Raw genomic sequence first — 12,416 nt, forward strand, 5'->3', positions numbered from 1 at the left:
TGACATTAAGAAGCAGAAGCTGGCAAAGAGGAGGAGCGGGAAGTCCTTCCAGACGAGACATCCCCGCGGAGCTCGGCTGAGCAGCGCGGGCGGGAAGGCGGCCCGGGCCCAGCCCACGGCTCCCAGAGGGCGCGGACCTGGAGGAGGCGCCCAGAAGGCGGCGCCTCTCGGAGGAAGTGGGCCCTTTAACTGCAGAGCCCTGGTGCCTAGCGCATCAGCCTCCAGGAGCGAGGAGCGGGCGCGCACCGCAGCCGTCAGTGCCGCCGGGGGTGCGGGCCCGGCCATCGCCACCGAGCAGCACCCGCGAGCCCCGCCGCCATGGGCGCCTCGGCCTCCAGCCAGCTGGACGAGGGCAAGTGCGCCTACATCCGAGGTACGCCCTCCCGGGGGACCCTTGGGCCATGCCCGCCTAGTGGGGGCGTCCCGAGCGGGTGCTCGTAGTGCGCCCCGGTCTCCACGCCTCCTGTCTCTACCTACCCGGGCCGGGGTCCCCGGGTGCCACCCATCGCGGTGCAGCCGGCCCGCGCGTTGCGGCCGGGGTGGGGCTAGGGATGCTTCGGGAAGCGCCGCGGGATGGTTGGGAGAGGCAGGTGCAGGCTGCCGGGTGGGGCACGACCTCCCTTCCTCCGCCGCGCGCGCCTCGGGGTCTCGCCTGTGCCCCTTCCCGCTCCTCCCTGGGTCCCGCGCGCAGAAACACCTCGCCCTCCGGCCTCTGGCGCCGGACTTCGTTTGGAGTTCTTTGTGAACTTGCCGCAGAGAACCGCGGGGATATCTCTCGTCTCCAGAGATTTCTCAGGGGATTCCCGGCCTGTAAGCAGAATTTCCCTCCTGGTCACGGTGGCCTGGTTTTGTAAAACGCAGCGTGGGCCATGGTTTCACTTGAACTTCAGAGTGTGACTTGGGGGATGATTTCATCAGAGGCAGAAAGGACAATGTCATTTTGCTCCCAGGTTGTGAGGTTCCCTTCCCTCCCCAGAGAAGGGAGAAAGCAAAAGAGGAACACTAACATATTTTGTAACTAGCGCTAAAGTTATAGATGGGGAGAGACTCATCGATAAGGTGACTCAGAAAAGAGTGTGAGGCCAAAACAAAACAAAACAAAAAACAAAAAAACAACTGAACTGAAACTGCAGGAAATAGTGACTGGGTGTATTTGGCCTCCCTGGCTCCCCCCCGCCCCCCACCTTACCCACAACCACCACCTAATATTTGCTTATCTTGTGAGTTTAGTGTTTTTTTTTTTTTTTTTCTGGCTTTAGAAATACTTTCTAAATTAGGCGTGAAACTCTAGGTTTTACCATAATTCGGTAAAGAAATGGTTAAGTTCTACCCGATACCCCTTTCTGGCCTCTGAACTTTTTCATAAAAAGAAAGCATTTATTTAGTGTCCTTATTCATATTTGTTTTCAGTCACCAAAATGTTTAAACCTATTTGAAAGGGATATCAAGTCAGGGCACTTGAGCATAGTCTAACTGATTTTCCAGATTCCTGCTCTGGTGTTTTTGGAGCTAGAAGGTCTTGAACAATCCATACCTTCATGGTACAAAAGTTTGTCAAGTATCCCTTCGCTGTCATTTAAAGTGGGAAAAATATGAATGACTTATTTATATCAGTAAAAGAGCTAACCTAAGCCTGCCTTAGTCTTACACATTTGACTATCTGCTCATTGTTTTCACCAGTGTGTATGTGGAGGACTAAAAGGATGATGTGGGAGAACATAATGAGAAGGGGCTTGCATAGAGTTTATGACATTTATTTTAAAAGACTTCATCTCACTGAAAAGCTTAGAAAAACACCTGAAGTGGAAGCATGGTCATCTACGGCAATCTCTGGAAGTCCAGCAACGTGAGAGATTAACTTGCCTGAAGACGACTTCGTGGTCGTGACAGTTGCTGCTGATGCATGCATTATATTCGTGTGATAAGAAAATGTATAACGTTTTTATTCCGAAATTAAATTATTAAACCTACAAAAGTATGATATAGCCAGTGCACAGGAAGGACTTGTAATGAATGCATTCTGAATGAATAAAACTATAGCAGATTGTGTGACAGTCACCACATCCTCTAGTCTTGTTCAGTTTCATCTCCTTATTGGAAGGGCACTCTCAAGGTATATAGGTACTGAGGGAAGAGAAGAGTTAAAGTTAGAATATCTCCAGAGAAAACGAGACGTTGCCTCATTTGAGAATACAAGTCTTGCCAAAGGAGAAAAGAGCATTGGAAGAATGTACCGGTGTTGTGGATTGTTAGTGCATGAGCAAGTGAAGGTCATGGGCTGTCGTTTCCTGATGGTTTTGAAGCCCCAGATCCTTGAAAAAAACTATAACCCTATCTTCACCACTTTGCCCATCCTTTAGCCCATAAATATTCTCAAGCTTTGATTTAATTGTAAGCAGAGTGATTGAAAGTATGACTGTAAAGTTTAAATACAATTTTATGACCCGTTTCTCATAAAGTAGCTGCCAGGGAAATATTATAGATTTGAAAGCTCTTGTAGCTGAGACAATAAATTTCTTTCAAGCTTGATAAACTTTGCTAACATATGGAGAATAACTAGTATATTTGGAGTGAATTTTCTTAACTTGTGGGTTAGCAGCAGCTGTCTGAATCAGCATTTATTTTTAGACAAATCATTTAACAGCTGCCATTTGGTTTGTGTGCCTCAAAACTTGGTGCGATCTTTGGCACGTGGATGTTTTGAGAGTACATTATTTCTTAGGCTTTGGTAAATCGGTAAGTAAAGGGGTATTAGGAGCATTAAGGCGTTACTTCATTTCTAAAGGTGTTAGTTTGAAAATTATTACCGCACTCATGTTTCTTACAACAGAATAAATTTTTAGGATTGTTAAAGACTTTCAGTAACTTCCCTTAATAAGATGTTTAATTTAATAAATAATACTGAGACCAAATTTTAATCACATGGGCAGCGTCATCTGTTAGCCTTTAGTGATGATTTTAGCACTGACCTAAAAGGGTCTTCCTTTAATAAAAAATAGAGCTCATATAATCTAGGTATAAGTGTCACTTTTCTCTTTTTATGGAAAATCAGTGCTGCAGCTAGCAACTCTGAAATACACAGGTCCTGGATAGGGGTTGGTGGACACTTCCAGGCCTGGTAAAAGCAAATAGCAATTGTAAAAGAAAATAACTGTTCTTTTCCTAGATTTACTATTGCACAGTAAGTCACGCTCAAGCTGTGAAGGGCCCACTGGCTTCCTCTGAAATGCTCATCAGTGATCTGATGCTTTAAAGTAAGAGATGAGTTTCAGCTTAAAAACAACATGTATTTCTCTCAGGGAATTTTCTCATATTCGTACTGTAAGAGTTAACTTGGGTGACTGTTTATGAAATTTATGCTGATAGCAGTGACTAAAGTCTCCACGGGCAAGGCGAATCGAAGGTAGGAGAGCTGGACGTGGTTGCAGTCTACTTAACCTAGAAGTGTTGTACTAGTCCGCACATTTGCTTATTCTTCAGTTGTCATTTGCTGGTAGGAGATGGGCATAAGAACTGGTCTGATTTATCTGGATAACTATGACAATGTTATCTTAGAGGCCAATTTGTCTGGCTAGAAATGACAGTAGGAAGTGGGTAAAGACTGTACCATCAGTAGTTGTCTCACTTCCTAATTTGTAGAAATGAATGGATTCTCTTAAAATTAGGAATCACAGCTCCTAATAGAAGGGAAGGCAGAATGAAGGAGAGGACCCAGTATGAATAACGTATGAACGTATATCGATTACATTATATTTTGATTAAAAATGCCTTCGAGCATACCAAACTACTGATGAAGCTAAGAGGAGTTTTAAATCAGGAAAGCCATTGTAGATTGGAGCTTTCTAGTGGCAATCATTACTTTTTACCACCTTCAGATTTTGTGAATGGAAATCAAGATGTTGGGAATTTAGTATGAATTGAGAATTTCTTAGATTCATCAAAAATAAAGACACTAAATTGAGACAAATTAACATTTCTCCCGTACTTGTGGAAGAAACAGTGACCTTCCTTCTTGGGTCCCAATTCATGCTTCGATGAAGTCATAGAGTCAGATGCTAAATTAAGATCTTGCCCGATAAAACACTTGTTTTTTCTAGAAGCATTGCCAGCAAGAGGACCACACCATCAAAGTGCTTTAGTAATAACTATTAAAATGACAATAGTGATATTAACGTTTTTATTTTTTAATTTATTTTTGCCACAGGCTACTAAATTGATTGAGTTTTACTCCATTGTAATCTTCGAGAAGGTTTGAACTGGGTAGAAAGTGCAACAACAGGAACTCAATTTGTAACAGTGGTTTCTAATATAACTAAGTTAACCGTGCTATGAAAGTTTTACAAAATATCCAATGTGCGTTATGGTGGTGGCTTTTAATCTCCTAATGAAAAATTTTAATTTCTTTTTTTGTCAGTGAAGCTCAGTAATACTATTTTAAGAAAAAAGGTACATACAACAATTTGCATTGTGAAATGGAAAATCAAGTGAGAAGCGAAGATAAAAGAATAATGGAAAAGAAGACAAAAGAATAAAAGAGCACAGTTCATCTGTTACGGTCCATTTAAAGCACTTGAGTAAAACATAGGACGTGAGGACTAAAATTTTAACAGTTCCAAATTAAAATACACACACACACACACACACACACACACACACACAGAGAGAGAGACAACACCAAACAAAACCCCAAATGCAATACAGATTTTCTCCTTTGAAACTGGAAAATTCATTTAAAAGAGAAACTAGCAAGTTTCTGCCAATAAGAAAATACAAACCAGCTTATAAAAAAATGACTATTTTTTTTTGTACTACATGTTTTTTTTTACTTTAAGAAGGAAAAATTTAGAGAGATGAAAGCATTTAATTCAATTTCACAAATTGCAAGGTCTAGGACCCAAAGTAGTTTATGTTTTAATTGCTCTTAAAACAGCAATTTATTTGCTCACAATTCTGATTTTTATGCTTTTCGTGTTCGGACATTGATGTCTGTAGGATTAGAATAAATTAATAGTTTTTACTAGGAGCCCCAAAGCGATTTTTTAAAAGTCCATTGTCTGAAGGAATTTTGGAAGAACAGTAAATGTATCTATACCAAACCACGTGGACTTTTTTTCTTTTTTAAAAATCATTTTTATTTTAAACCCAAACATAGGTTCAGAAAACCACATAACAGAAATGCAGAGCTTAATAAATCATTATAAGGCAAATATCCTTAAAGCCATCAGCCAGGTTAAGAAATGGGAAGAACTTCAGTAGCCATCCCAGAAGCCTCCGTGTACTCCATCCAATCCCAGACCTTTTTGTCTCTCCCAAAATAACTACTGTTTTCAGTTGTCTATTGCTGCCCAACAAACTCCCCTCAAAGATACTGGCTCTTAAAACAGCAATTTATTTGCTCACAATTCTGCTTTTGCCCTAGGTTCAGCTGGGCAGTACTATACCTTGTATTTCCTGGTGGACATTCCTGTGGCTACATTCCACCGACAGATTGGCTGGCGGCTGGCCTCACCTCGGAAGGCTTTCTGTCTCTCTAGGTGGCCTTTTACCTTGTCTTTCCAATAGGGCACTGGACTTTTAAAATGGTGGGTCAGGGTTTGCAAGAGTGCAAAAGCTTCTAGAAGCTGCCAGGGCTTCTTATGTCTTAGGTCTGGAATAGCATAGCATTACTTGCTACCTTCTATTGGTTAAATCAAGTCTGAGGTCAGCCATGACTCAAGAGTAAGGGACTCCATGAAGTCATGAATACCCTGAGTTATGGTTCATTGGAGGTTAGCACTGTAACAGCCTACCACATCACCCACTAATCCTTGATTTTATAGTGATGACTTCCTTATATTTCCTTATGGTTTTGTCACCTTACAGTGCATTTTTAAATACTATCGTTTAGTCTTGCCCACTTAAAAAACATGTTTTAAGTTTTTTTTTAATCCACAGTTTTCCCCTACATCTCTGTCTTTTGCTTGCAAATTAATTATCTGTCAAAGGATCTGTGCCATTTGACATGCATAGCTTTCCACAGTCTGGCATTTGCTAATGATGCAAGTTCCACACAGTGATCGTAAGACTTGATCAGACTCAAGATTATACTTTTGTCAAGACTATAGGTGGTGCTGTGTTCTTCATTTGGAGGCACATACCATGTGGTTGTCTCTTTGTGATATTAGCAACCACTGATGCTCATTGCCAAGACCCATTAACTCACTGGGGGTTCAAAATATGGTGATGTTCTAATTATGTCACTTGTTTTCATTTATTGACTAGAATAATTATATAGAATGCTACTTTCCTTATCTATTATTTGGTTACTTTGTAATAGAGTTCATATAAGCAAGGCAGGATAAAAACTTTATCTTTTCCTTTTATTTACTAGTTTTCAAAATAATTTATTGGTTTCTTGTCATCCCCCAAAGGTGATCAATGAACTTAAAAAGCGTCATTATGAACTCACGAATTCCATTGTAATGATTATCCTTATTGAAGTTTAAATTTCCCATAACTGGCAATGAAAGCCTCTTCAGGTTGACTTCTGAGTCCTTTTGAAATTACCTTAATAGTATTTGATAGCTTCCTTGCCATCTGGTAGGTCAGGCTATTCTAGGCTCATATTGTTTATTTCCTATCCTGTACTTGGAACAAGCAATATCTATAAGAAGCCCTGATTTATCGTAGTGGGAAATGGTATTTCAAGATGATTGTTTGGGCCTAGGGAGGCTCATTGCTAGGACTAGGTTGACTGTTGTTTCTGGACCATTTTAGTGGACAGAACTAGGAAAAAATGTATATTTACTACATTATATTTATATCTCTTTTTTCTTGGTTCTTGATGCACAAGAAAATAGAATTAAATATTCCCAAATTCTCATTTACTTTCTCCCACCTTATATATATAACAGTCTCAGACAACAATATGAATCCTGCCACCATTAATTATGATTGTGGAAAACTAATGAACAAATTAAGAATCAGTAATACGATTCTTTGTATATGCTATCCCCATTCTCCTCCAATTTTAGTTTATGGTTTTACTGTGTCAGACTATAACCATTATATTATATTCTCTTTTCTCATTTACTCTTTTTTTTTTTTTTAGAAATAAATATTATTTAATGCATTCGTCCTTATGTTGAAATCTCTCTGGTGTTCAAAGCTCATTATCTAGTAGATTCCTCAAGAAGAGTTCACAGGAACATAAAGAAGTATGAAGACAGACTAACTTTAGTGTCTCAGTGATACCACCGAAGGTCGGCTTATTTTTATCTTTCTACTATCTGTAGGCTAGCTCTCCTTTAGTTTGAAAGATGCCTAGAGCAGCAATAGGTATCACATTCTTAGGTAAAACGATGTCTCAGAGGCTGAAAAGAGGACTGTGTCTTCTTTGAGTCTCTATAAGAGCAAACCATTCCCAGATGCCTTACTCCCCCTTACATCCCACTGATCAGAATTAGGTCACACATTCCTTCCTAAGTCATCACTGCAAAAGCCTAGAGTTATCACGATTAGGTTAGACGATTACAGATTTAGTCCTGGACTGGAATTAGGGGCAGCCTTCTCTGAAGCACATGGCTGTAGGGAAGATCATTGATACCTGAACCAAATGAGGTTCAGTTAGCAAGGAAGAAACATGAATGGCTTTTAGGTAGATAACCAACATTACAAGTTTTGATAAAGGTCATGAAGGAAGTAAAAAATGTACTGAGATAGAAAACTGATGATAGATATAGGGCAAGGAGATGAGATATACTTACGATATGGTGTTCAGTTGCTATTCAAGCGAAGAACCGGGGAGAGTATTTTGAGTAGAGAGAACAGCATATAGAAGGGGAAGGAGGCGATGAAACTCGAAAGAACTGAAGAAAGGGTGGTATGGTTGGAGTGGAGTGAGCAAGAGGGCGAGGGGTTTGATGGGAGGGGATCCCGCATAGCACTTACAGTCTACAGACATGATATGTTTGTTCATTAATTCTTTATTGCCTACCTACCACCACTAGAAAGTAAGTTCCATAAAAGCGGGATCTTCATTCATTGCTATATTCTCAGCAAATAGATTACTATTTGGTATGTGGCTTGTCATCAATAAATACTTGATTAATAAATAAATAAAAGGAGAAAAAAAGAAAAACTATTATGAATATCCTAAAAAAATAAGAAAAGTATTGAGTTTATGAAAGAAGTTCAGGATGCAATAAAGAAATGACAATAATAAAATAAAAAATAGCTCTTGGAAATTAAAAATCTAATGAGCAAAGAGTTCAAAAACCCAACTGTTGCTTTGGAAAATTAAGTTGAAGAAATCTTGCAGAAAATAGGGCAAAAATACCAAAAGATGGAAAATAGAAGAGATAATACAAAAAAATTAAAGGGTCAGTCCCCAAATTTCAATATCTGACTTACAAGCATACCAGAAGACAGAGAACAAAGAAAATGAAGGGGAGAAAATTATCAAAGAAATAAAGCAAAATCTTTTTAAAAACAGATCATTTGTCTCTGGATTTATAGAGCCAAATAATCCTGGTGCTCATCCAAAGCTGGGAATAGTTCATGTTCCCATCTTCCAAAATAGAAAGACCTTGTAACGCATAGGGCACTATATAGATTCCTCAGTAGCAGCCAGCAGAAATTAGCCCTAGAATTCAAGACTGCTCTGGACCTGCTCTAATAAAACATGTAAAAGCAAATCTCGAAAGGATCAAAGTGATCCTAAGTAACCTAACTGCATGCCTGAACAAAGTGCAACATTCTTTATAGAAATACAACAAAATACACATTCGACAGTGTAAAATTCACTATCCAGCATCCAATCAAAAATTACCAGACAAATGAAGAAGCAGAAAAATGTAACTCTGGGGAAAAAATTCATCAATAGTAAGAGATTTGGGAATTACAGACACAGTGAAATTAGCAGACAAGGATGCGGGGACAGTTTTCATATGCTAAAGTAGCAGAAAACATGAACACGGTGAAGAGAGAAATGGAAGATGTAAAAAATAATTCTTCTCTACAGTCTTTAGGGAAGAGCAATATGACTACTGTGTTTCTGAGGTCTGGTGGAACATCTGTTGGAGAATGTAGCTGTACTACCTGCTACCAACCTTCTCAGTGGATCTGGGAGAGAAGCAGAGCAGATCTGCACGTGGAACTGCTGACATGTGCTGTTCTAGGGCCAGGACAGGCAAGCAGGATCAACTCAGAAATGGAGGGAAACTGGATGTTCTTTCAAAAAGGACATCGTTAGTTGTGGCCCTGTGCCATTATCGTTGGAGCTCATGCTCATACAGGACAAGTGACAATTTCTATGATTAGCTCAGAAGAATTCAGAGGTTTTTCCCAATTTGAACTGAATGCATTTTTTTTTTTGAAAAATTATTTCCTACATAAGTCATGCTGAATGAGTTAGAGAGATATGTCTGAATAATTGCCTAAACAAAACAGACACGGGCTTCGAGTTAGATTAAGATAAATTTTATTAGCAACAATGGAAAATGTGTAACATCTGGAGTATAAATATTTTAAATAGTTCTATTGGAGAGGAAGATTAAGTTAGTAACATTAATTGAAATGTGCTGTTTAAACTTAAAGTAAATAAGAATTTTAGAGCATGACCAAGACCTAAGAGCTTGACTATCAACTGGGATGTCACTTCTTAATGAAAAATGATTGGTCCCAGTCTGAGGAATGATAATAACAATAACAGTAAACACTAATATTTATTGAATGCCTACTATGTGCCAGGCAAGTCAGTGTCTCAGAGAAAAGGTAACAGATTATCTAGTTTCCTTCCAGAAATTACCAGCTTTGTCCACATAACTTTTTCTTTAATAGAAAGGAATATCAACTTGATACGATTTGAACAGTGACATATCTACTTTAAATGAACTAAACCGGTAATTTATTCCTTGGTATAAACTGAAACATTTACTAAATCTTTGATTCTGTATATTAATTGTAAGCAATTTGATGATTTTTTGAAGTGAATATTATCAGTGGATGAGATTACAAATAGCTGAACTCAGAGATTAAAATTCATCTAAATGTTAGCAAAACATAATATGGAATTTACAAATAGGTGAAAGCAGGCATGGTAGGTCATTTTAAAACTTTAAGTAAAATGGTAACTTTAGGCGCCTTCTTTATTATTGAAGAAAATATTTAGAATTGGGAAGTGAGGCACAAAAGACTCATCATTGGAGCTTTCAAATTTGAAAAACAGGCATGACAATCTTAGGACTCACTGAATATGAAGCTGGATTCTCTGTAGATTATGGAGCTGTCAACTGGCTGCCTTCAGTTTCTCATATGTAAAATGGGGATGAGGAGTAATACCCAGTGAGATAAGAAGAAGGAATGAAGATAATATAATTATTCAATTTCCCAACCCAACTATTACGCTAATCAATTTGTTTTTACTATAAGTAATGGCATCAAGCATTCTCAGAGTAAATAATTGGCTTTCAGATACTGTCGAATAATACCTATTTCACACATTTGTTCTGTAGACTAATTAATGTTTCAGAGTGTTTAAACACAATGCCTCTACAGAAGCAATGGCATTATAATTTGTTAGGACATTCTAGGATTGTAATTAGTACTAATTAGATTCTTTTCAATAGCTTGTTGAATTTACAAATTACTGCATCTAAGGTATTCTGTCTGCTTTATTTATTCATTATGAAATACTTAGGCACCATGGTTTAAATAGAGCCTTTGAACAGTTATTCTCAAGATTCTTCATATATCCCTCCCCTCAAATTAGGGGAGGCAGTAGGAAGACACTTTTCTAGGAGCCATCATGGGAGACAGCAGCTCCAGTGGTGTGCCAGACGTTAGCTCTCACTGGCTGGCAGGTGCCAAATCTTGGAGTTTGGTATTTTAACCAAAATTTTAATGTGCTACTAGAAATCTTAAAATTACATCATATTGGTAGCTTGAAATCAGCCATGATAGGTCTTTTTTTTTTTTTTGAGACTCAGTTTATCAGTACGTTACTGCCAGGGTCCTTCTCGTCAGTGCATGGCATCTGGGTGCAGTCAGAACCAATTGCCAGTGGCCTAAAGCCAGATTTCAGTTGTATAGTAGTCAGAATAGACTGACTGCTGAAACTCACACTCCCATCTCAGTGGCTTGACTTGATAATGATTTGTATCTCACTCATTACTCAATCTGATGTGATTCCTTTTGGAATAGAGAGGGGTCGTCATTCAGGGACCTAGACTCTTTTCATCTAGTGCATTGTGCCATGGACACCATTGGCAATCTGGTGAAACTTATGGACCCCTTCTCAGAATAACATTTTTAAATGAAAAAAAAAATACACAGGATTACAAAAGAAACCAATTTTATTAAAATGCAGTTATCAAAATATTTTTTAAAATCTGTAACATCATAATGTATGCATTTCTTCATTAATGCTTTCAATGACAAGATCTCATGGTGGGTGTAATAACTGCTGTCATTATGATGAAATGCTATCTAAGATAAGCAGCAAGCGAAATGTGCTATGAAAACAGCTGGGATCTCTGTTGATGACAGAGTCACAAGTACTGCTAAATTCTACTGTGGTTTGTTGCCTACATTCATAATTGAAGGAAATGCTGAATTTGAGTTAGAAGTTAAAGAAAGTATTTCTCCCTCTTCAACTTTTGGAGTCCCCTGAGTTCTATCTGCAGACCCTCATAAGAGTCCATTGACCTCAGATTTGGAACCCCTGATCTAGTGGCTCCATTATTTCCAGGACCAAAAAGACCTTAACTGGATATCCGCATATATCTACAGATAGAAGGAGGGACAGTGGTGGATTAGTCGCGACCATTTTATAGACCAGGCCTGAAGGTGGCATATATCATTACTGTCTAAGCGTCAAGTTTCTGCATGACACAGCTTCCTTCTGTATCTTCCTGTTTGGCAATTCCCATCAAAAGTCCTCTCCCTCTGATGACCACCTCTTCCCTTACATTCCCTCAGCAAGTCGACCCAAACATTGTGATAAATAGTTTTTCTGCTTTAAGTGTATTCTCACTTTGAGGGTAGGCTGTATCTACATCTTTAGATAAGAACAGTTCAAGCCCTCCAAACTTGAGCTGTCTGATATGGTAGACTTTAGATACATGTCACTACTGAGCGCTTGAAATATGGCTAGTCCAGATTAAAATATTATGCAAATGTAAAATACACACTGAATTTTGAGAACTCGTACAAAAGAAAGAATACAAAATGTCTTAGTATTATTTAGTAGCAATCACATATTGAAGTGATATTATTTTGGTTCAATAGGTTAAATAAAATATATTAAATTTAATTTAATCTATTAAAAAATTTTAACGAGCTACTAGGAATCTTAAAATTACATTTGAGGCTCACATCTCTGGCTTATATTCTATTTCTTTTATACTAATGATGTTGTAAGGGACTGAGGGATAAGC

At 38.6% G+C, this 12,416-nt stretch overlaps 1 protein-coding gene across 1 annotated transcript in view; it reads left to right on the forward strand.

The window, feature by feature from the left end:
* The first annotated feature begins 318 nt into the window (after nt 1–318).
* FAM129A (family with sequence similarity 129 member A) overlaps nt 319–12,416 on the forward strand; it is a 125,535-nt gene continuing 113,437 nt past the window's right edge. The window contains exon 1 of the mRNA XM_025043998.1: nt 319–373. Within this exon, the coding sequence (XP_024899766.1) occupies nt 319–373 (55 nt within the window). The remainder of the gene's footprint in view (nt 374–12,416) is intronic.

Source organism: Pteropus alecto, unplaced genomic scaffold, assembly GCF_000325575.1.
Source record: "Pteropus alecto unplaced genomic scaffold, ASM32557v1 scaffold101, whole genome shotgun sequence".
Taxonomy (NCBI): domain Eukaryota; kingdom Metazoa; phylum Chordata; class Mammalia; order Chiroptera; family Pteropodidae; genus Pteropus; species Pteropus alecto.